The sequence below is a fragment of the Narcine bancroftii genome, chromosome 14, assembly GCF_036971445.1.
Source record: "Narcine bancroftii isolate sNarBan1 chromosome 14, sNarBan1.hap1, whole genome shotgun sequence".
Classification (NCBI taxonomy): Eukaryota; Metazoa; Chordata; class Chondrichthyes; order Torpediniformes; family Narcinidae; genus Narcine; species Narcine bancroftii.
In genome coordinates, this window is record NC_091482.1 from 10,593,326 (window position 1) to 10,619,223 (window position 25,898).

Sequence of the window (25,898 nt, forward strand, 5' to 3'; positions counted from 1 at the left end):
AAGAAGCATCCTCTTATATTACTCCTAAAGTTTTTCTACCTCACCCTTAACTTATGATCCCTTGTTCCAACTGTGAAACACTTTAAATGTGAATCACACAATTGTCAAGGTTTTTTAAAAATTTTTTACAGCCCTCTCTCCCCGTGCAAGGGATGAAGGTAAATCATCTTTTTCTTTCTACTCACAGACCACTTTAAGTATTCCCTATGCCATCGGTGCTCTGTGATTAGTAAAGAGTTGCTTAAGGAGGTATGTGGGTGGAAAGGAAAAAGTTTGAAAACCACTCTTTTAATCGTACCTCATTGACTCGTTTCATAAGTAAAGGAAATGGGCCAATGACAATTTTTCTCATGCAAAATATTTCAGTAACATTTGGGTCTAGAGCAGTGATTCTCAACCTTCCCCTCCCACTCACATCCCACCTTAAGCAACCCCTTACTAGTCACAGAGCACCGATGGCATAGGGATGACTTAAAGTGGTATGTGAGTGGAAAGAAAAAGGTTGAGAACCACTGGGGTAAATCATTTTAGGAGAATTCAGACATATTAGATCTTTTTTTTTTCTGGTTTATATAGAATTGTGCTGGGCACAACCCACAGTCTTATTAATAGCAACACATTAGGCAGACAAAGAAGTATAATCTGTTACTTGAGTGAACAATGAGGGACTCAGTGGGTCAACAGCAGCCAATGGATAGAAAAGGTCAGTCAGCTTTTCAGGTCAGGACCATTTTTCGAGGCAGAGTTGGAGGCAGAAGGTTTACGAGAGATTGCAGATACAGGAATCCAGAAAAAAATGTTGAAGGAACTCAGGTGTTCAGGCAGCATCTGGAGAAGAAAGGAAATGATTGTCATCTCGGGACAGGTCCCTACATTGGGACTCAATTATCTAGTTAGCCCAGCAGTTTGCTTTTAACAAGTCTAATACCTGGAATAGCTGGATAATCGTATGCGGAAAGGTTGGATAGGATAGGCTTGTATTTGCAAGTTTAGAAAAATTATAGGAGACAACTGAAATACACGAGATCCAGAGGGGTCTTTGCAATGTGGATGCGGAGAGGATAGTTCCACGTAAAATAATTGAGCATCAGAGAGCACTGTTATATTAAAGATTTTCCCATAAAAGGTATACGATGAGGCCTTTTTTTTCCCTCTCTGAGGACTGTGAGTTTGAAACTTCTTCAAAAGGTGGCTGGAAGCAGAGTCTACATTTTTTTTTAAATGGCAAAAGTAGAAAAATATCTGTTTAAGTAAGGGGGTTTGAGGGCCAACTGATAGACAGAAATATGGAGTTGAGCTTCTAACCAAGACCAGATTAAGGGGTTGAGATGCCTATTCCTGCTCTTAACTGATATGTTCATTTTTGGATGAATCAAAAGGTACTACACACACAATACTTTGAACAGTGCGCACGCAGGCTGTTTTTGCTTGAAGTAAAAGGTTAACAAACGTTCATAACGTTTGAGAATCCGGTATCAGCTTCAAATAATCCAGTTCCAGTCAGCAGAATGCAAGATGACAGGAAGTTTGAAAGGAAACTTTTGCACATCAATAAGATGGCCTTCGACATGAAGCACCATGAGGTTCAGCAAAAGACAGCATAATTGTGTACACAGCACACAGTGTTGCCAATCGGTATAGAACAGTTCAAACTTCCACTCTACTGGGGAGAGGAAGTTTTGACCATAAAGGTAATGTTCTACCCAAACTTGCAGGTCAGTAGTAAAGGGTTTAAATTATGTAAGTCAAGAGAAAAAAAATAAAATTCTATTTTTAAAACATAATTAGCATCCTAGGGGTCAATAAGTGTCGCAGGTTTAAGTCATAGTTCAGAATTAAGTCATACAGACTTCAAATTTATGTATGTCAATAAATGCTCAGCTTCAACCGCAGGTATGCAGAAGCAAATGACACGAACTAATAGTTTAACCCATGTGAAGAGACAAGAGGGACACATAATTCAAGCATAACATTAAAAATGTTTCAACAGTAGAATCAGATAGCACACACAAAACCCATCAACAGTCCAGAAATCTGCAAGTCACGGCATTCTCTTTTTCCTGACATATATCAAAGATCAACAGCATCAGTGAGGGGGGAGGGGGGTGGTGGAATTGAAACCACTGCTTCAAGTCAAAGAAAAACAAGGACAGAAATGTTAATCAATATATCGAATGTCTCTCCGGCTAAAATGGAGAACTAAAAATTCTGACTAGCAGATTGAAAAAAAAAATCAAATCAAAGCTCTTTGGAAGATTACATTAGTTCATGGGTAACTAAAGGAATTTCATTAATTTCAATTCATCTATAAACGAGTTGGTCATTCAAAAATGTAGTTGTCAGATCTTGCACCTTTCCACAAAATATAATGTGGACAGGGTACATTATGATGTTCCTTGACGTCCATTTAAAGGACGACCTACCCTGAACCCAAAACATCTCATCATTAGTCAGGAAGGCACAACAGCCCCTACACTTCCTAAGAAGGTTGAGGAGGGCATTGTTAAACAGGAGCACAGTAGAGCATGTCCAGGCTGACTGTATCACAGTGTGGCAAGGTAGCTGCAAAGCGTCAGATCACGCACACATACCATGAGAACCCTAACCAAAAGCCATGGATGAACCAGAGGATTCACAACCTGCTGAGGGCAAGAAAAATGGCACAACAGTCGTTGGCCTCATCAACAGCAACAAGTCATACTACAGAAAAGAAGTGGAAAATCTTGTGATAGACCAGCAGTCAGAATGAGTTTTAGAGGGGGAATTAGGGAGGGGTACAGTCCAACGATCAGAAACTCGCTCAGCTTGGGGGGGGGGTGGTGGGGTGGGGAGTGGTCGTGGTGGTACCCACCTACCAATTGTTAATGTCCTCCTTCCCTCCAACATAGCAGATAAAAGCACAGCTTTTATTGTGTGGAAGGTCACGAGCGTGTGTAAAGCTAGACACTAGTGATGCTTTACGCACGCTAATGACGCGGATGGATCTGCCACGAGTGTATATGGGGGCACAGCACTTTGCTGGGGGGGGGGAAGGGCGATACCCACAAATGCCCCCCCACTTGGTGCCAACCCTGTAGACCGGTGACCAAAATCTCGAGAGGAAGGTCCAGGTACGACCTACACTAGGCTATTTCAACATCAAAGAAGCAATAAATAAACATTGATATGTAAATATGAGAGTCTCGGAGGGTGAGTATGACAGTTCCTTTGGTCGTTCAACATTCTTGCTGCCTGTGGGAAGATGATGTTTCTCAGCCTGGTGGGGCTGGCTCTGATCCTCCTGGATCTCTTCCCCAATGGGAGCAGCAAAGAAATGCTGTGTGCGGTGTGGAAAGGGCCTTCAAAGATTCCGCGGGTTGATTTAAGTTTGCATCGATGGCATATGAAGTTGAGATTGTGTATTCCATTGGAAAAGATCATGTATAATTTGCATTATAATTATTTTTTCTATCAGAAAGTTTGGAGCCTTTATTGGGATTATCTGGGTTTTAAATTTTGAACTTTCTATGGCGCATTGCATTAGTTATATGATTGATGGTTTGGATCTCCCTCTTCTTTCTCTCTTTTCTATCTTTGGGGTTTGGGTTTTAGGGTGGGTGAGGGGGTGGAGGGAGGGGTAGTAGGGTGAGGGGGGGGAATGGGGGCTTATTGTATTCCACATGTACTCCCATATGAATTATTATGTTCAAAAGTATTTTAATATTTTGTGGTTTAAAAATTTTTTAAATAAAGTATTCCAAAAAAAAATTCCGCGCCCCCTCTTCAGACAATGTCAATGGGAGGGGGTTGGGGAAAGGAGACTCCAGTGATCCTCTGCCACTCTTACAGACCTGTGGATTGACTTCCAATCCATTTCCCTGCAGCAACCGTACCACACTATGATGCAGCTGGCCAGGATGTTCTCAATAGAGCTCCTGTAGAAGGTGGACATGATGGTGGCCGGCAGCCTTGCCCTCTTCAGTCTTCTCAGGAAGTGCAGTCGCTTTTGCGCCCTCCTAACAAGTGAGAAGATGTTGTGTGTCCATGTTAACTCCAAGAAACTTGGTAGCTCTCCACTATAGAGTCGTTGATATGTAGTGAAGGGTGGTCATTCCTGGTCCTCCTGAAGTCCATGATTATCTCCTTTGTCTTGTCCACGTTGAGACTCAGATTGTAACTCTGGCATCATATCACAAGATTTTCCCCCTCTTTTCTGTAGTGCGACATTGTTGTTGCTGATGAGGCCAACGACTGCTGTGTCGTCTGTAAACTTGGTGACACTTGGAGCTGGATCTGACGATGTAGTCGTGGGTAAGTAGTGTGAACAGGAGCGGTCTAAGCACACAGTCCTGAGGTGGACTGGTGCTTAGCATGACACTGCTTGACATTCTGCTACTGACTCAGACAGACTGTGGTCTCTCCATTAGGAAGTCCAGAATCCAGATACAAAGAGGCTCGTTGAGTCCCAGCAAAGACAGCTTCTTCACCAGTCTCTGGGAATTATCGTATGAACGTCGAACTGAAGTTGACAAACAGCAGCCTGGCATAGGAGTTTGTGGTGTCACAACCATCTTGTACTCAAGGACCATCACCATCCAGGCTTATATCCTCTCATTACTACCATAAGAAAGAAGGTACATGAGCCTGAAGATGAACACCCAGTGGCACAGAAACACCTTTTTTCCCCTCTGCCATCAGATTTCTGATGTATAATGAACCATAGACATTAACCCATTTTTTTTCAAAATAACGCATTTGGAAATACAATCTACAGCAATTTTGCATATATATTGCAGAATAATGCTGCCACAAAACTATGAATTTCATGACACATGTCCATGACAATAAATATTGATTGGAGGTTAGTACGGAGGATAATTAAAACTGGGGTCTCCCTTGCCTCTATCTAAAATATCTATAGAGAATGGTGCTTAAAGAGGGCTCAGAAAATCATTGAGGACACTTAACATCCAGCCTGCAGCATCTTTGAGTCACTGCCTTCAAGGAAGAGGTACAGGAGCTCAAAAGACAGGACTGCCTGGCGAGGAAACAGATTCTTCCTGCAGGCAGCAATTCGAGAAGCCTGTAAATTACTTTTATATATATTTATTTTGGATCGCTCTGTATATGTCGTTTGTGAATGGTTTGTCTGTATGTGTGAGCACTATGGATATCTGCTGTTTCAACAATTGTATGTGTACAATCAGGTGACAATAAACTTGAATTTAACCATTATTTAGGTATATGAAACAAAGTACAGAGACTGAATGGATTGTCTTGTTACTCTGGTCTTGATTACTAGATCGAGCACATGTAACTGATCTCTGTAACTCTTGCCCGCTGCACGAAACAACCAGATTGTAGAATAGAATGTCAACGACAAAACCTTGAATTTTATGGCATTTTGGGCTCACATAAGCTAAATAGCAAGCTCTCACTTTCATTAGAGCGGAAGGAGAAGCTTCATATGAAATTTTCATCTCTATGCCCATGTGAACCTTCAACTACGCATTCAAAATTCAGTCACAAAAGCATTTTTACTTGACAAATCACAAATCCAGAACACGTGCGGTTTTTTTTTAAATCACAAAAACATGAAATTGTATGGATTATATCTGATGACGATTTGAGTACTCTTCCTGCTCATAACATTTCATCCTAGGTCATGGTTTATTCACACTTTGTGCCACAATTTAATTACAGCTCTTCACAAGACTGCAAAACATTTGTTTTCAGAGCTTTCCCCCACCCCCAACAAGAACCTCCTTCAAATCTTTCTAATATATTGTGTTTGTCCATGTGATTTTATCCCTCAGTAATTCCTTCCCAAGTTTCAGGTTACTGGTCAGCCAGACACCAATTTTATTTAATTCATTACTTTGTGGAGAGAATGCTTTCATAGGCAAGCAGCCAATTGTGCTATTATTTCATTAATATCTGCTTTCAGAGACCTGCCTCTTAAGTTGCTGACCAAATGAAAATGGGAGTCCCATTGAATTAATTAATCTATCAAATGCTTACTCTCTGAGGCCCCTCTTATTTCATTAATTAAATTCAGAGAAGCCGGTTTTCTATTTTAACAGCTGCACCTGTGCACTCCCAGGCAGGTTACATGACAAAAGCAATTCAGAATTTGGGAAAGTAACACAATAAACCCTGGGTTTTCAAACTGGGGAGTGGACTTTTACCTGGGAACACGATCAGTTTAGAAGGGGTGGTACAATTTTTTTTTAATAATCAGTTTTTTTTTATTCAAAGTTTGTATTAAAGGAAGAGGGCAGGGAAAAAACAGCCAGCAATAGTTTTGGGAAGGGAAATAAAAACACAATGCTGGAGAAACTCAACAGGTCAAATAGCAAAGATAAAGATACATGTTTCAGGTTTGAGCCCTTTGTCAAGGTGGAAGTAAAATATAGACAAGTGCTTGTTGGGGGAGGAGCACAGGCAAGAGATAATAGGTGGATAAGGGAGGGAGGGCTCAATTAGAATCAATTAATTAATTGATTAGAATGAAGTGGAGATAGACGATTAAGCTAGGTTTTGTTACTCCCGATTAGAAGCTTTGTCAGACTTGCAATAAAATGCTACCAAATTTTCGAAGAAAGAGCACATCATCTGAAGATGAATATTGAATGAAGAAAATTGGCATTGTAGTCACATCAGAATCATTGTTACAGGAAAATGGAACAAAGGTCTTAGAAAAGTTCACCACAAATTAATCCTTGGTTTTTATGATCTGGAATATAATGGCTGAAAAGTACCTTTCTAAAAGACTTGGGTAAATATTTGGAGCAAAGCAAGAGCTGAGCAGCAGAGGAAAAAAGTAGGAGATTGGAATTATTTGGTAAAGATTTTTTTTCAAAAAGAGTTAGCAAAAACAACACAGCATAAGTACTCCGATAATCTTTATCATAGAATCATTCCAGCAAAGATGGTGGTCAATTGGTCTGTCAACTCCACATGCCCCTTGTCAAGCAATCCAATTCTCCTACTTCTCCAGAGCTCAAAAATTATTTTCTCTTTTACACATTCAATTCCCTTTGGATGGCTCTTCTGTTCTGTTACCACAACCCATACAAGCGAAAACCTTCAAATCATTACTACTGCATATACACGTGTAATAGTCGATGCCATGTAAAAGTTGACTAAACCTATTTTTGGCACAAAAATTTGGTATTTTCCATGTATCGCATGTAATAGTCGACCCCCCCCCCCCCCCCCCTATTTTTGGCCTCAGCTGCCTGCCCTTCGGAGCTCCTGACGCCCCAAATGTGGTCTTACCATCCAGTTCTGGCAGCCCACCCGCCTTCCCATCCGAGCTCCTGACCCCTCAAACAATGCAGGTACTTACCACAGTCAAAAGTAGAATGCGTGTAATAGTCAACCCCCTAAATTTGGTTTGAAAAATTCAACCAGTACATGAATATATATATATATATATGTACAGTATTCTCCTTACTTTGCAATGAAGGGAGCACAGCAAAGATTTGTTGCATTGGTTTCAGAGATTGCAGACTGGCTGTGCGAGGAAAGATTGAGAAGAATGGAATGGGATTTTTTCCAATGAATGAGGCAAGATTGCATCAAAATTTACAAATTGACAGGCTAGATACAGGGAGGATGTCTCCCTTGACAGAATATGGCATCAGGGGGCACAGTTTGAGAATATTGGCTCAGTCGGAGATTAGGAAAATCTTTGAACTGAATTTGCAGGGCAGACCCAATGGAATGAATAACCCATTTCTGCTCCTATGTATTATGGAATTGCTTATTGTCAAATGTACTGAGATAAAATCAAAAACTTTGTTTTGTGTGCTTCCTGGGCTTTGTAATTCTCCACCCATACAGCTGTGGAGGTTTAATGGCTGTGTTCATTGAAAACAGTTTTCAGATTTCTGGGCATTAGCTCCCAATTCCTCGATTTCCTTAATGCCACAGAGAGTAAAGGTCATCCATGATCATAATGAACTGTAGAACAGTCTCAAAGGGTTGAATCACCTAATTCTGCTTTCTTTTCTTGAGCTCCTCTGTCTCCCTATGTGGGGGGAAAAAAGTTATGTCTCAACCCCTCTTGGACAAAATTGTAAATATGTGACCTTGCTCAATATCTTCATCTGCTAATCTACATAACTAGGTTCTGTTTATCCTATGCATTCAAGTCGTGATCTTATACACCCCCATCGAATATCCTCTTAACTTTTTCTGCCTCAAGAAGATTAACCCCAGTATCTCATCTCAGTCTAAGCTTACGGTTGTAATTTTTTTCTGTCCCCTTACAATGACCTTCACATCCTTCCTGAGGTGACCACAATCAGATGCAATACTCCACTATTTTAGTGAGTAGTGAAACTTACCCGGCTTCCCTTTTCAGTAATCCAAGTGTTCCATTTGTTTTATTCACCACTCTTGCAAAATGTCCTGCCATTTTCAATGATTAACACATACACACACCCTTTTCCCTCTATTCCTGCCCACTCTTTAAATCTGTGCCATTTAGTCTGCAATTATAATTCTTTCTGCCAAAGTGTACAGCCTCACATTTCTCAATCTTCAAATTCATCTGTCACTTGTCTATTCACTGCATCCCCTTTAAGTCATAATCTTTGGTTTTTAACCACACATCCATTGTTTGTGACATCCTTAAAAACAATGATTGAACTTAATGCAATGTAGGGTTCAGACTGTGTTTCTAATAATGACAAAATCCAGAAAATATCTAATAGACTGGCATAAAAAAAGTCTTACAAATAAACCGTGCCAGTATCAAATGTGCTGGATACATGCATTATATATAAAACCATGCATTGTAAACAGTGCAAATGGGACATACAAAAATTCATAAAAGCATGTTTAGACCAAACTCTCAACATAGCCCATATTATTCCACAATATCTGGGTGGAAATAAGCTTCCAAGGATTTTGAGAGTTATTTACTGATAACGCTTCTGCCAAATTACAGTCAGATTTAATGCCAATCAATAACTGCAATTACGAGGAGAGTTGATTCTCTTCTAACATACCTGCTTTCTGGTTACAGCAAAGCTTTCATGGCCAGGTGGCTGGGAAGAAATGGTTCATTCCAACCACACACAGCTTTTTAATGTAGTTTGAATACTTCTGCTGCACTTGGGCCCCACAAAGTAAACAGTCGAGGGCCTGCATCTATCCTCCTGCAAAGGAATGTGGTGTTTACACTTACTGCCGCATTTCTTTTGTCAAAATGTCTTCTGATGGAAAGGGTAGGAGACCAGACACAGTACAGATGAGTGATTGCATTTAGAAAGGGAATTGTGTAGCTACTGCTTTAAAGAGACAATGCATACACTTTGTAAAATGGAAAGTAAATCTGTCACCACCTCTGAACACGAAGTCAATGCCAACACAAGCAATTCTGACTGATAGATAAACGTCTGCAAGACTCCAACACAAATGGAATTCCACTGTGCACTAATTCATTACCTCTTGTCAATGCCATTCAAATCTCCTCCCATAAATTCAAGTAACCAGAGCATTGTACGCTCCAGAAACCATTTGTGATCTTTGAGTCACTTTGATCTCTTTGCAATGACTAATTAAGAGTCACAAAACCACCTCTCATGTTTCTTCACCAAGTTAATTCCCTTTTGATAGCTTCAGGTTACAGCATCATATTTTAAGTTATTTATTTGACTGTCAGCATTTGCCTCATTATATATTGAAAATAAGATCAAAGGATAAGAAATATGCAAAATTCTTACGTATGTATCTAATATACAGTTAATTGTATCAAATTCTCAAAATTAAATACATAATTAAGTTTTATTTAGCACAGTTCTCATCAGAAAGGATTAAATTAATACGGGTGAAAATTGCTTAAAAGTTATATGAACATATATACCCTTATTTCCTGGACCCAACATATTAATGGCATTGTGAAGAAAGCCCATCAGCGCTTCTATTTCCTCAAAGGCTTGCGCAGGTTATGCGGTGGAAAGTACAGCTGCATCACACTGTACGGAGACACCAGCGTCCGAGAGCGGCAGCAATCATCAAAGATGCACATCACCCTGCCCATGCTCGGTTCTCGCTGCTGCCATCAGGAAAGAGGTGCCACAAGACTTGCACCACCAGGTTCAGGAACAGCTGCTACCCCTCCACCATCAGACTCCTCAACAACAAACTCAATCAGAGACTTTCACTTTTGCACTTTATTGTTTTTTTTTCTCTATTTCTGTATTACACACATTTTTTGTTTACATGTGTACATTGAGTCCAGTTTTTTTGCACTGCCAATTAGTGGTAATTCTGCCTCGCCCACAGGAAAGAAATCTCAGGGTTATAGGTGATGTCATGCATGTATTTTGCAAAAAATCTGAAATCTTATAAACAAAATCCTTATTGAATTGCCTTTTTTTAAATAGTAATACAAGACCTTCCTTTTCACAATAAGTGCACGTACACAATTTTTGACTTTTATAGTTACATTAGAAAGTAAAATGATACTTCTTGACCTAATTTGCCAATACCATACTACTTCTCCAAAATTACTACTGAACACATCAAACAAATACAGGATGAAAATGACAGCTGGGAAAATGCTGCTAAGTAATAAAGGGCAGAGTCTTGGAATGCACTCACTCAAAAATCTACCAAATATAATTATATTACATTGAAGCTGGCATTTAGAAGTATCATATTCACTCCAATAAATTCTGATTCTCACTTGTAAATCTGACATCTTTTAAGCTACACCCTGAATTTTTTTTGTGTGAAAGACCTGATTTGCTTTGTGAAGTCTCTCAAACTATTCTCTACAGAAATGACCTTAGAGTAAATATTGCGATGTAGATGGCTTTTCACACAGCAAGATTCCACAAATCACATAGCTGTAAATTGCATCTGGGTAATTGAACTGAATACAAAGTTAAATGAAGACACATACTCACACAGAAGCCTATTCAGAGAGTGCTTTAGAGCATTTCTAATTTTTTGTAAACAGCAATAGACCACAGAATACAGCTGAGAACACTGCAGTCATTTGTATCACGACAAAGTACACCCCACAATTACTATGAAAATGACGCACTCTACTGGGATAATGCTGAAGCTGCAATGCTTCATTGAAATGTACTAGTGCCCTGTTAACAGACATAATGGAGCCATATTGGCTAAATACGAATACATATAATGCTTTAAAGATAATAACAATGAACTAAAGAATCTTAGCAAGGATGCTTATGGAAACTGGAAAGGGGAGACCAGTTAAGAAGGAAGTGGATGGACTTTTTACCCCCTCCATAAATCTTTGTCCGCGAAGCCAAGCCAAAGAAAGAAAAAAGGATGACTAGAAATGACAAAGATCTGGAAGTGGATTTCAGCACGTGACTGGAATCGAACCAAACATAATTGTGCAGATGAAATTGGAAATGTTGGTGACAACAATGTCAAAAATTCAATTCAAGGTCAAGTAAGACATGAGGCTACTGACAATCTGGTTCAGTCGGAGTCATCTGGCTGGGATGTGAATGGAATTGTAGCCAAGTCCAAAGCTGTGAGCTTCAGTACAAGTGAATGTGACTCATCCAAGTCTAGATGTCCTGACAAGCTGACAATGACTCAATCAAGTCAATAGCTTAGTTAATAAAAGTGAGAGAGAGGAACAGGAAATGGGTTTCAGAAGGGACAAGGTGGAGCCCAACCCAACATCTGCACACATTGAGATTGAGGGAAATGAAACAGAACCCACTTCTAGGCCTACTCAGACTATAGTCAGATAAGTAAAAGCACCACGGTTAGTACAACACTGTTAAAGCGCCAGCAACCTGGGTTCAAATCCAGCTCTGTGTACATTCTCCCCACGTCTACGTGGGTTTCCTCCCACCATTCAAAAAGTATTGGGTTTGTAGGTTAATTGGAGCATTTGGTGGGCATGGGCTTGTGGGCCGGAAGTACCAGTTACCGGGCTATACGTCCACACCCAAATCCAAATGAGAAAGAGTACAGGAGGGAGATGGATCAGCTCAATGAGCTCATTGAATGGTACAATGACAACAATCTTGTGCTCAACATCAGCAAAACCAAAGAGATGATTGTGGACTTCAGGAGGAAGTCAAGGGAACACAACCCAGTCTTAATCAAGAGCTCGGTAGAGGACAGGGTCATGAACTTCATATTCTTGGATGTTAACATCTGTCCTGGAGTCTCCATGTTGATCCAATCTCAAAGAAGGCAGCTATACTTTGTGAGGTATCTGAGGAGGTTTGGTACGTCACCGAAGACTCTCATAAACTTCTACAGGTGTACCGTAGAGAGTATTCTGGCTGGTTGCATCACTGCCTGTCATGGAGGCGCCAACTCTCAGGACAAGAATAAACTCCAGAGGATTGTTAACAGCCTGCCACCCAATTGACATACAACCCAGTATGTTTTGAAGGGTGGGAGGAAACCAGAGCACCCAGAGGAAACCCACGTAGACACGGGGAGAACATACAAACTCCTTACAGACAGGGCTGGATTCGAACCCTGGTCACTGGTGCTAAAAAGAGCATTGCACTAATCGCTAACCTAACCATACCACCCTACGTCTTTGGTAATGGTAATGACACAACTGTGTCATTTTTGTGGGACAATAATCTCCCAAAGAAAAAAAATTAAAGAACAGGGATACGTGTCTAGATCAGGATGGGATAATACTCCAGGAGTGAAACATGAAAGTCTGCAGATGTTATGACTGTAGTGAAAAACACCAAGGAACTCAGCAGGTCTTGCAGCTTCCATAGGAGGTAAAGATACACTGTATAACTGGCGTTTCTGGGCCTGAGCCCTTCTTCAAAGTTCCTCCAGCATTTCTGTGTTATCACACCGGATGATACGTTTCTTCCTCTTGATCTTCTCTTTGTCAGGACAAGCAGAAGTAACTTTGGTGAGTCACTACATTCCTTACAGCAGCTCAAAGGTAGTGATTGAGTAAATCTACTGACACCTATCAATGAAGTCATGGTTAAGAAATGGATCTTAACAAAGCCAATCATCACAGAGCTCGCCAGTCTTTATATATTTTTTTGAGGGCCACAGTGTTAATTTTGGCCAGTCTACTTTCTGTCATCAGTGGCCTCCAGGATGTTGAAGGTGGGGAGCTCAGGAACAGGTTCACCGTCACAGAAAGACACTGGGAGTTTTTATTTTTGACACTTACTTGTCCTTATCACTCCCAAAGCTGAACATTTCCTTGTCCTTTTGAGGCATGCAATTGCCTGTAAATTTTGACCCACATCAACCCTCTGCATTGGTCCCACATCCCCTATGGCTCAGATCGCATTTCTCAAACACACACATACCAGCCCAACTCAAAAATCTTTGTGAACATATAAAATGTTTTTTTTTTTAAACTCATCATCTTAAACTTTGCTTCCCTTCATCCAAGCCTTTGATCCTACTTGGTGGAAGGGTCGTCTACAGTCACCTCCTTTCTAGCCTTTTAAAACCCATTTCTTTCACCAAGCATTTGAACATTTCACCCAAATCCCCTTCTTAGGTTCAGTGCCTACTTTACTGCTTTACTTGTGCCACTGAGTATAAAAGGAGAAAAAGACAAAGTCAACACTGCTAAAATCAGTAATGGACTCTGCTACTGTTATCAGAAAGTGCACACAGATAAGAGTCTGCTAGTTTGGTAACATGACAAAGAGCCCTTTCACTGAAGAATGCATAACATTTCTCATGTTCAAGAATTTTCAGAAGTCCCTTTTAAAGATTCTGAGAAAGAGAATGCTAATTAAATTATAACACACAGAACTAGAAGCAGCCTCTACTAACATGCACAACAAGTTGTGACTGATGTTGACAGAAGGTCGGGATGGGTAATGTTGTAGTGTCGGAAATTGCAAGTTCAGTATGGAGACCAAAATTTTACAATCTAACGTTAAGTAACCTGGAAGCAAGGATAGGAGGTCATCAAAACCACTGTGCACATTGAAGTCAACTGTGTTCATGTGAACTCTTTGAAATAATTTTCCAATCAGTCCAAAAATACATGAGGAAGGGTGACTTTATGCAGGCATAAACCCTAACAGACATTTAAATATTTGGTCTAACAACTTGCATTTCTGTGCAATGTTCATGTAGGAAAACCTCGTCCAAGATTATCCGTCACATTAACCACCTATATTTAAATTAAGAATGAGGAATCACTCAACGAACAGAAGGGTAATCCTCATATATAAAAATCAGACTAAACATGATACAAGTAATGGGAATTAGCAATTGATTTCACTTACCTTATCTTCAGTCTTATCTTGTTTACAACTTCATCAATGTTAGCTAAAGACTAAGGGGAGAGAGAGAGCATAATGAGAACATTATTCTGTGACCAACCACATTGAGTGTAGCAGTGACTCCTAGTGGAGAAGAACAAAATTAACTCTTTGGGCAATTCTTTCACAAGAGTCTCATTTATTTAATATCTGTTGGCACTCAATGAATGATTGACTGGGGCCTTTTCAAAGGTTTTTCATCCACCATCCAACATGCAAACTAATACAGGCAGGATTTCAAGGGTATAATGCAGGAAACCAATCTTAATATGCAAGAACAACATCTGCTAAGTGAAATGGTAACAACAAAGACAACCAAGTTGACCTAGAAATATCTCACCCATCCTTCATCACTGTAGCATCTGAATCCCTGAACTCCTTCCCCAACAGCACTGTGGGAATTTTTTTTTAAACCAGGACTGTAGCGAATATAGAACAACATCAGTATGTTTCCTGAGGACAATTAGGGATGGGTTTGAACGAGAAGGATCAATTATAAATTTGATTTGATCATCACACCTTTACAAGAAAGAATTGATTTAATTTCCTGGCTTAAATTTCTTGGGGTCATTTATTTAGTTAAATACACATTAGAAGAAAATGTGATAATGGCAATTTTCCTTGTTAGAGATTCAATCAGCAATTCAAATTTTTGATAAAATACCTTCACATTCAGAACTTGTTCTACATAATTAATGTAATTCAATATATCATTATCTCAGAAATAAATCAGAAACACTTCACATCAAGCAATTTATTGTTGTGGCAAAGTCAACAACCACAGAGTGTACACAAATGAAATTATGCATTCACTCTTATCTCAATATTACCTACTTATCACAAGTATCATCGAGAGACTCACTAAACATTTTGGAGTAATGTAATACATTGTTGATCTGTGCTCGAAAGGAAAGGTGAAAGGAAAGTCATGTGAATGGATTACACTCCGCATAACACCTCAATGGTAAGAAATGACAAAGCAGAATTTTTTAAGAGACCGGAATAAATTAGAACACTTTTTTTTAAAAAATAAACGCAGTAAAAATCCCATCAGCTGCCACACCTGTTCAGTCGGGAAGAGGGTATTGATGTATTCCACTGCATTGAAATCAGCCCTGTCCAAAGGATCCTGGCTGGGGAACACCTGTGTGATTCAAAGAAAATGATTTGTCAAGCATTTAATCTACAATGTAGCACTGAACCACACTAACAACCCTGTCTCAGTGTGCAAGATAATCCAGAGGAAGAATCTGTTACCAATTCTTTTTAAAATATATGAAGAAGAGTTGAAGAATTTAAATCTCCTTGCACTACATTGTGTGTTAGTCCTATATATTTTGCCATTTCTCTTCTTTTGAATGTACTGAATGTTTTTGGGGTTAGATGAAGTATCCTTCATAAGTCACAGTACCACCCAGTGTTTTAGCCTCCCACCAATCGCATCAAATTCAAGTTTATTTTATATAGCTGGTACTACGTGAAGGGTTTATTCTGCGACCACCCTAGCAAGTCAAATCCAACATGCATACAACTGTACAAAGTGGAAGAGCAAGAGTGTTTACAGTATGTAAACTAATGCTGAAAAGATAAATTAGTGCACAGCAAAAACAGCATGAGATCGCCGTTCTGAGTTTCATTCAGAAGCCTGATGGCTGCAGAGAAGAAACCATCTTTGAGCCCGTTGGTTCATGGTAGGATGAGCCCTTCAATTGTTGGATGTCTTTCAAAGCAGCAGGAAGAGTAGGAGGAGTTGAAGGAGGGGAGGGAGAGCTGCAGTCACCATCTTGTACAGGGAACAAGGCCAGGCTTCTACGGGGAGGCCAAAGAAGTCAATCCAGGGGACTAGAACAAGGGAGATGAGGGAGAGGCGACAAAGGCTGCAGAGAGTGAGATGTGCAGTTCTGATGGCGGATGCTTGTGCAAAAAAAAGAGCCCAATGACCAGAGAGGGAGTTCAAACCAGAGCCAGGACAGTTATTGGACCCTCATTAGGAAGCTGCTGTTATGATTTATTTAAATTCTAAACTTCATTTGTCTGTATTGTTCAAGTTTAATGCTACCATCCCAACGATGAATCTCAACCAGAGCATAATAACTTATCAGCTGCCTGTATGGAACACCAACCAAATCTTTTAGCTGCATTTCTGCACAAGGACCAATAAACATTGAAAATCAATGCGATGAGCTCTGACTGCATTCACACAATTTCCCAATTATGTGTGGCACCTCTCAAATCACAAACAGGTTTACAGTCTAGATTCACACTGTGAACGTGTGCAAGAAATACCCAAATGACATCTACAGAGAAGGACAAGCAGCAACCAAGAGGTAAATAGAAATCATCTCTCTCACTGTTGAAAGATGCACACACCCAGATTTCTGAAGCAAGAAAACAAGAAACAAGTTAATCAAGAAAATCTGCATACGCTGGGGTCAAGTGCAATACACAAATGTGTTGGAGAAACTCAGCAGCATCCATAGGAAGGTAAACCAGAGCTTCGGGCTCAATCAAGGGCTCAGGCCCAACATGTTGATTGCCTTTTACTTCCTATATATGACCTGCTGAATTTCTCCTGCACTTTTGTGTATTCTCCAGAAGCTGCACCCGTCTTGTGAAGACTTAATTCTTTTGAACTTGCCTTCATTGTTTGCAGACTTTGCATGCACATCTTAATTTTGTGTGACATCCAAATGAGCACTGCACTATACTTTCCTAAAATACATGTCCAGATATTTCCATCAAACTGTCATTCTTTAAAAACTAACTCACAATCAAGGTTCTATGAAATTCCTTTGTGTCATGCACAAAAATATGGTTACAGCCTGTATTGTAATGAGCTCATATCACTGATTTAGAGAAAAGAGATTTACTAGTCTGGCATTTCATACATAGGGCCCAAGCTCAACTGCTAAACCTCCACGGTCAAATACTTTGCTCATAATTGTTGTCCACTATTCAAATCAAGTTGGCATTGCTGGAACTGCAATCGAATAGATTTTTGAGAAATAAAGACTGCCTCACGGCAAGTACCAGTTTTACCCATCTCAATTAATTCTGATAATTTTTTGCACTCCAAAAACTCTTTTCTAATTGGGTATGTAAACAAACTTATCCATCTATTAACTAATTTTGTCTTATTATGTTCTCTATTTCTTTCCCTTGTAAAAGATGCATCTAAGTCACGTTTTTTTCTCCTAGTTTAGGAAGTTGAACATTTGTTAAAAATTCTTCCATCTCATTTTCATCTACTAATTCTAATTTATATAGTTTTAAACTCATTTGTTTATTTCTTTTTGATTATATGTTTATAGTATCAGCTTCTGTTTCTATTACATTTATCATTCTGGATGACTCCTCTGCTTTAACCTGCCAAGACATTAAAAAGAAGGTTGGATGTGTACTTGGAGGTGAGGGGGTTGGAGGGTTCTTGGCGGTGAGCGGGAGGTTTTGAACCGGTGCGGACTCGAAAGGCCGACATGGCCTGTTTCCGCTCCGTAAATGATTATATGGCAACAGCAAACCCACTGTTCAGTGGAGAAATTTATGCATAATTGGTTAAAGATGTTTGCATAGTTGAAAACACAATGCTATGGTTCAACATACAAAAAATGTGAAATGTAAGAATCAGAAGCAACAAAGCTACCTCATCCACTATGTACATAGTGTCCAGAAGTTTGTCAATCCAGCACTGAATATACTGAATGGCAGATCAACACATCATTTAAGGTAGAGAAATGCAAACATTCAGAACCATCTGAGCAAAAATGTTGACCTTCACTACAATACTAAATGTATTCTCCTGCAACACTCCCCCAACTGTGGGACATTTGAGCAAGAGGAAACAACACCACCATCCTGTCCATCCTTTCTCAAAATCACGAACATATTAAAGCAATCATTCCTGCCTTCAAAACTCCAGTGACCAAAGACCCTCACTCTCTTTAGGCCAACCCCTGTAATAACAATGTAACCTATGGAGACAAGAGATGATGCTGGAATCTGAGCAGAATTACATCATCACTATTGTCTTTATTTATCAGATTCCAGAACCAGTTTCCTCTTATCACCTGCCATCAGCTGTCTCATCTCCCTCCACAAGATCCCCCCCCCCCCTTCTTGCCTCTCCCACTCCTTTGTCTTGGTACCTGCCAATCAACTACCCCTGGCTCCCAACCCTGCCACCTCACCTAGGAGTACATATGAGAGTGCAGGTGCTCGAATCCAAAACAAACAACAACAACAAAAAAATCTGCTGGGGGGTAAAATTCAGCAGGTCAGGCTGGGAGAAAAAGAATGGTGAACGATTCAAGCTGCAACTCGACTTTCCAAACCCCCTCTGTCTCCCAGCAGGAGACCCCACCCCTCACCCTACCCCTCACCCTTCCAATCTGTCACTGATCCTCCCCCCTGGCCCCTGCCTCCCACCCTGTGCTGATTAGACTGGCTATCTCCCCTGTGCATGCTCGGTCAGGAGGAGCGTCGCCCACTGATGCTGCTCGACCCACTGTGTCTCCCAGCGGGATGTTTTTAACCCCACCTCCCAACCTGTCCGTCATCCCTGACTCATCGATCCTCCACTGGCCCCTGTCCAACCCCTCCCACTCTGTGCTGATTGCCCTGGCATGCTTGGTCTTGATGAAATAATCCGGTCGGGAGCGTCGCCCATCCATTGATGCTGCTCGACCCGCTCCATTCCTCCAGCAGGTTATTTTTTGCGAGGGGCCGGCCAGAAGTTGCCATGGATACCGCCGGGCCCGTCCGACAGCTGTCACTCAGCTGCAAACGGCTCCGTCCCGCTAACCTCGCTCGTTTCCCTTCACCGCCACGCCCAGATTCCCCTGGCCGCGCCGCACCTGTTCAATCGCCTGCTGCACCTCGGGCGTCAGGTGCAGGACGCCCTCCAACTCGTCCACGAACTCCAGCTCTTCCTCCTCCATGGTGGCGGCCATCTTCGGCGAAGCGCACCCTGGGAAGGCCGACGCGGCCACGTGACGTCAGAATGAAGCCGCCCGCGTCACGTGGTCCGGGGCTGTTCCCCCCCCCCGGTTCCGATCTGCTGAGCAGCAAGGGCTTGCAACACGAGAGGTGATGCTGGAGGGGGTTCGTGGGCTGGGCTGCAGCAGCAGTTTGTTTTGCTCCAGATGCTCGCATTTGCAGCTCAAATGTTTGCAAATTACTGAGCAATGAGAAATGACCCTGTTAATCCGGCATTTACTGCATTGGAGTTGTTCCCGGATTGTTGGATTTTATTCCAATCTGCATCAGAACTTCTTGTCAAAGTGGCACAAAATTCGGTGGTTCGTGGCAGCCTCGCAGTGCAAGCAATTATATAAACTACATTTCCAAATAAATAAACATTGTAAAATTTTTAAAAAGCATAAGTGAGGGAGTGTCTATGGTTCATGGATCATGAATCTGGAGGCAGCGGGGAAGAAGCTGTCCTTGTGCCGCTGAGTGCCCATCTTCGGGCTCCTTTACCTTTTCCCCGATGGGAGCAGAGTGAAGAGGGCACGGCCTGGGTGGTGGGATGGAGACTGCTTCCAGAAGACACCACCTCATGTGGATGTCCTTGATGGAGTGAAATCTGGTGCTTGCGATGTCGCAGGCCGAGTTAACAGCCCTCTGGAGTATCTTCTTGACCCGAACATGGGCGTCTCCATTCCAGGCAGCGATGCAACCAGCCAGAATACTCTCCACAATACACTTGTTGAATTTTTTTTTGAGAGTCTTCGGTGACGTACCGAATCTTCTCAAATTCCTCACGGTGTCTAACCTTCTTTGTGATTGCATCAACATGGAGGCTCCTGGAGAGATCCTCAGAGATTTTGACACCCAGGAATTTGAAGTTCTTGACCCTCTCCGCTGCTGACCCCTCATTGAGGACTGGGTCTTGTTCTGATTTCCTCCTGAAGTCCACATTCATCTCCTTGGTTTTGCTAACATTAAGTGCAAGATTGATTCCACTTAACTAGCTAATCCATCTCCCTCCTATACACTTCCTCATTGCCATCTGTGATTCTGCCGACAACCATGGTGTCATCATCAAATTTGCAGATTGCATTTGAATTGTGTCATGGGTGTAGAGATAGTAAAGCAGTAGGCCAAGCACACATCCTTGAGGTGCGCCTGTATTGATCATCAGTGAGGAGGATACTGACTGTGGTCTTTCAATGAGGAAGTCAACGATCCAATTGCTGACTGGGGTGCAGAGGCCCAGGGTTTGGAGCTTGTTGACCAGCACTGAGGGAATAATGGTGTTGAAGGCTGAGCTGTAGTCGATGAAGAGCAGCCGTATGTATGAGTTGCTGTTTTCGAGGTGATCCAGAGTTGAGTGGAGACCCAGCGATATTGCATCTGCTGTGGAGCGATTGTGACGATATGCGAATTGCAGTGGGTCCAGACCTTTGCTTAGGTACTTGTTAATTCTGGCCATGACCAACCTCTCAAAGCAGTTCACCACAGTAGATGAGAGTCCTACTGGGTCATAGTCATTGAAGCAGCTCACACTTTATACTTAAGACTTCTGCACACTTTTAATTCACTTTTTTAAAATTTCTTAGTGACCCTGTAAAATTAAACAAAACATAGTAACTGGGGCACCTGTCTGTTAAAATGGAGACCCCATTGATAAGATACTAAACCATCGGGTTTTCAGAACAGTTGGATAGAGAATTATTAAAACATTTAAAATGTTCAAAAGACATTTGTAAAGATTTTTAGATGAGAAGATCTGAGAAGGGTATGGACCCCAAATGCAAGTAAATGGGACCTGCCTGGCACATCATTTTGGTCGGCATGGATAAGTTGGGCCAAAGAGCCTGTTCACTTCTGCATAACTCTATGCCTTTATTTTGCAAGCTCTGATTCCGTTCAGTTTGGTTATTATGAAAGTTCTGAAGTTTGGAACACAGATGTTACTGTTTCACAAACAACATTTCCAGAGTTAATGCACAAGACACTGGAGTGGGCATAAAAGGCCATTTGACCCCTCAAGATGATTCCTTCATTCATTAAGATCGTGGCTTTTCTTCCTCACGCAATATCCTCATTTCCCCTGACTCCATTGATACCCAGAAATGTATCACTCTTACATTCAATGAACTCAATGATTGAGCCTCCACAACTGAAGGACCTTTTTTCTGTGCTCTACAAATGTATGACTCCTAAATGAACTATCCCTGATTCCGAGACTACGATGCCTGCTCCTCGATGCCATTTGTCAGTGGATGCAATCTCCCTGCGTGTTGCCTGTTGAGATCTGTTAAGAATTTTGGAAGTATCAATTAAATCATTCTTCTAAACTCTAAAGATGGATCCAGTCTCTCCTTTATGCAGCAAATCTGCCGTCCTGAAGCCAGTGTAGTAAATCTTTGCTGCACTCCCTCTGTGGCAAGAACATGCTTTACTTTAGGAAACGTGATGTACCTGATACTAGAGCTGCTGTTTCACTGAGCATCATTGGAATTGTACTCTGGTACTGGAATCCTCTTAAAATTAAGACCACTGTACTATTTGACTTCCTAATCGTCTGCTCTAAGTACATGTTGGCCTTCAGGGTCTTGTGTCAAAGAATGTTAGGTGCCTTTGAACATCAATGCTAATAGTGAACCTGTTGTTGGTCCCCTAACAACAGCTCCATAGCCAAGAAAGCCCAGCACCCGCCTCTTCTTCCCACAAAGGCTGAGGAATGTCCATCTTCCACCCTCCATCCTCAATGCATTCTACAAGGGATTTATTTAGAGCATCCTGTATCACCGCCTGGTTTGGAAGCTGTACCGCCTCGGTCCGCAAGACCCTGCAGAAAATACTGAAGTCAGAGGAAAAGACCATTGGGGAACCTCCTCCGAGCATGAAGGAAACCTCCTCCTAGCATGAAGGACATCTACTACACTCGATGCAGGCGGAAAGCAATAAACATTGTGAGTCTCCGCACATCATGCCCGTGAACTGTTCTCCCTTCCGCCATCTGGCAGGAGGTACCGTAGCACTTAGGCCCTTATGTCCAGATTTGGAAACAGCTTTTTCCCCCAAGCCAACAGGCTCCTGAACACCCATTACAGATGTGGATAGTGCGCCATGGACCTTCTGTGTAAACATCTTAATACCTTAACTGCTTTCCTAACTTATAACTATGTAAATATGTTCCGTGGTCCTGGAGATACGCCATCTCGTCCTACCACGTGAGCATGGTATGAATAATAAATAAAGTTGACTTGACTTAATACCCTGGGATTGTCTGATCTTGGAAGTTAAGCAGGCACAGGACTGATCAGTACTTGGAGGGGAGACCACCGAGGAACACCAGGAGCTGTAGGTTTCTGTGAGGGGTGCTGGACAAAGTGGCAACTCTCTGTTTTGCTTTCAGAAGTTACAGAATTTCATGTATATTACATTCTAAATTACTTGACAGTAATGGAGCCTTTAATCTCTCACTATTGAAAAAAATACTCGGCTCTTCTGTTTTGTAAAGCATATTGGAGAGCTTCACTATTTCTGCATTATATTGCATAAATCTTGCCCTTTCAGTCTGCTTTTCCATATCCATTGAAGCCCCTTTCCATCCTACTCCCAAGCTCAGGTGGTTTTACATCATCAGTAAACATGGAAAGAAGACATCTAGTCCAGCATTCTTTCCAGATTCTGTGCCATTTTGGAAAACGATAGCATTCAAGCCACTTCCTTCAACATTCTGAGATCCTGATCACCTAGTTATAGGACTATATTGGCTGTGAGTCTCACTAACTTCATTTTTACTTTTTCTTAACTGCAGTTACACTCCAAAAATTTTCTAACCATACAGAGATGGCATTGGTTCGGCAGCTAGTGTACCAAGTTGTGTTTACTGCACTCTCCTGCAGCTCATCAGAGCCCCAGTTCCTGCATTCCTTTTAAGCTTACAGGGTTGCCATAAAACTTACTGTATTGCTGTGTAATGTCTCAAAATATATATGAATTAGATGCATATTGGGGTATATTTAGGAATAATATCCAATAGTCTGAAAAATCTTCGAGTCAAGTCAAGTTGCGTTTATTTGTCATTTGTACCATAAACCATAGTGAAAACGAGATAGCGTTTCTCCAGACCATGGAGCTAGTTACTTACATGGATAAATTACCTCAGAAACTTTTCATAAATATCACATAAACATCATGCTACATATGCTGGCCCTGTGTCGCTGGAGTTCAGAAGCCTCATGACTTGGGGGGGGGGGGGAAAGGAGGAGGAAACTGTCTTGTAATCTGATCGTGAGGGCCCAAATGCTTCGGTACCTCTTCCCAGATGGCAGGGTGGAGAACAGATTGCGGGAAGGGCAACCCTGTCTAGTAGACCTCTCCAATATAAACGGTGATGATATCTACCCATTCGTCACAACTCTCGCCATTGGCTTTTTATATATTGCTTTAATCCAACTAAGAAATTTTGGTCCAAATTTAAATTTTTCCAACACTTCAAGTAAAAATCCCCATTCCACTCTATCAAATGTTTTTTCAGCATCTAATGATAAAAACCATTGGTAAATTAGATATCTCTGTGAAATATTTATCAAAGTAATTAACTTTGTAATACTATCAGAAGAATAACGGTCTTTAATAGCACCAGTTTGATCTATATGAATCAAAGAAGGTAAATACTGTGCCAGTCTATTGGCTAGAACTTTTGTTACAATTTCATAATCAACATTTAACAAAGATATAGGTCTATATGAACTTGCTTTCGAAGGGTCTCTATCTTTCTTAAGAATAATTGTAATAATAGCTTGACAAAACGAATCCAGTGAAAAATTAATTTCCATAGCTTGTTTAAGAATCTCAATCAGTAAAGGTATCAATAAGTCTTGAAATGTCTTATAAAACTCAACCAAGACCAAGGTTAGCTCAAGGAGAGGGTTTCTTCTTTCAATCTGGCACTTGAAGCCCTCAATATTTGAATTAATCCAGTTTCATTCTGGAGTTTTTCCTGTTGTCACAGTTCTTATTCATCTTGTAGTCAGAGTATATTTAAGATTCAAAATTCCTTTACTGTCTTGTAATAAAACAGATGTAATGTTACATGAAGTTGGGTTTAGTCAGAGAAAGAGAAGCAAAAGAGAGTCGTCACCGTGTGTCCGTGGATTTGCCTCCAGTGCTTCTGCAGCCACACAGAGTCCAGTCCAAACCATTGGCAACCCGAGCTCCAGATCCAAACTTGCAACACGATCAGGAAGCCTTTAGTGTTCTCGACAAGCTCTTAATGGATATTAAAATATGGTATCACTTAGCTGTAATTTTCTGCTTTTCTTGGTTTTTGATATTGCACAGATAAATCAAAAGTCACTCTGAGTCACCAGAGCTATTTCCAGAAACATTACATAGCTGTGCATTTAGCAATGAGATAATTCATCAGGTGATGCAGATGTGCCTACTCAGTTGTGTCTGAACCATCCTTTCTCAATAGCTAATATTCTTTCATTTCAGCTACAAAAAAAAATAGTATCAGTGGTAAGTAGCCTGCAGTCTCGATTTCTGTCTGCTGTTGTCATCGACACTGGGAGGGGTGCCGTCTGAAACTTCAACCTAATCCCAGTGATAATGTGCGTGATTGAGACATGAGGAATGAGGGGCTGAGTTGATTTCATGTCTCAATTGAAAATGACATGATGTTTTACTAGTGGAAAGTTAACAGTTGTTTATTGCCACTTTAGCTCTTGGGATTGATTGTAAAGCTGGCTGGACCAGTAAACAAGAGATCGCAGACTAATTAAAAGGAGAGAGTTGCCTCAAAATTGCAATAGAGCACCTCAGTCACAGCTGCTCCTCAACTGTTTGAATTGACTTGATCAATTAGAAGCAGTGACTAGCAGTTAGAAGTGAAATAAAGCCTCAATTAATGCAATGAATGGCTCAAAGGTTTTGGTGGTGATTATTTTCAGTTTTTTTAAATTCAAGATACTTGGTTCTTTATCTTCCCCAAAGTCAGTTCTCACAAGCAAATCTGCGTTCTATGAAACACTACCTTATGTCTTACAGTATGTTATTATAAGGACCAACAGACACCATAGGTTATTATAAGGGCCAACAGACACCATAGGTTATTATAAGGGCCAACAGACACCATAGGTTATTATAAGGGCCAACAGACACCATAGGTTATTATAAGGGCCAACAGACACCATAGGTTATTATAAGGGCCAACAGACACCATAGGTTATTATAAGGGCCAACAGACACCATAGGTTATTATAAGGGCCAACAGACACCATAGGTTATTATAAGGGACAACAGACACCATGTTATTATAAGGGCCAACAGACACCATAGGTTATTATAGGGACCAACAGACACCATAGGTTATTATAAGGGCCAACAGATACCATATGTTATTATAAGGACCAACAGACACCATATGTTATTATAAGGGCCAACAGACACCATATGTTATTATAAGGGCCAACAGACACCATAGGTTATTATAAGGGCCAACAGACACCATAGGTTATTATAAGGGCCAACAGACACCATAGGTTATTATAAGGGCCAACAGACACCATAGGTTATTATAAGGGCCAACAGACACCATAGGTTATTATAAGGGCCAACAGACACCATAGGTTATTATAAGGGCCAACAGACACCATAGGTTATTATAAG

General features: G+C 41.0%; 1 protein-coding gene across 5 annotated transcripts in view; it reads right to left on the bottom strand.

Moving 5' to 3' along the window:
• Nucleotides 1–25,898, bottom strand: part of vps53 (VPS53 subunit of GARP complex) — a 300,014-nt gene that overhangs the window by 228,770 nt on the left and 45,346 nt on the right. For 2 of the 5 annotated variants that reach the window (XM_069912009.1, XM_069912010.1), the window contains exons 1-3: nucleotides 19,124–19,267; nucleotides 15,334–15,414; nucleotides 14,235–14,284 (exon numbers count right to left, since the gene is read on the bottom strand). In XM_069912009.1, coding sequence (XP_069768110.1) covers nucleotides 14,235–14,284; nucleotides 15,334–15,414; nucleotides 19,124–19,219 — 227 coding nt within the window. In that variant the 5' untranslated portion in view covers nucleotides 19,220–19,267. Of the gene's footprint in view, nucleotides 1–14,234; nucleotides 14,285–15,333; nucleotides 15,415–17,913; nucleotides 18,081–19,123; nucleotides 19,269–25,898 lie in introns of those variants that run through there. The other 3 variants (XM_069912008.1, XM_069912006.1, XM_069912007.1) reach the window with 3 other exon arrangements.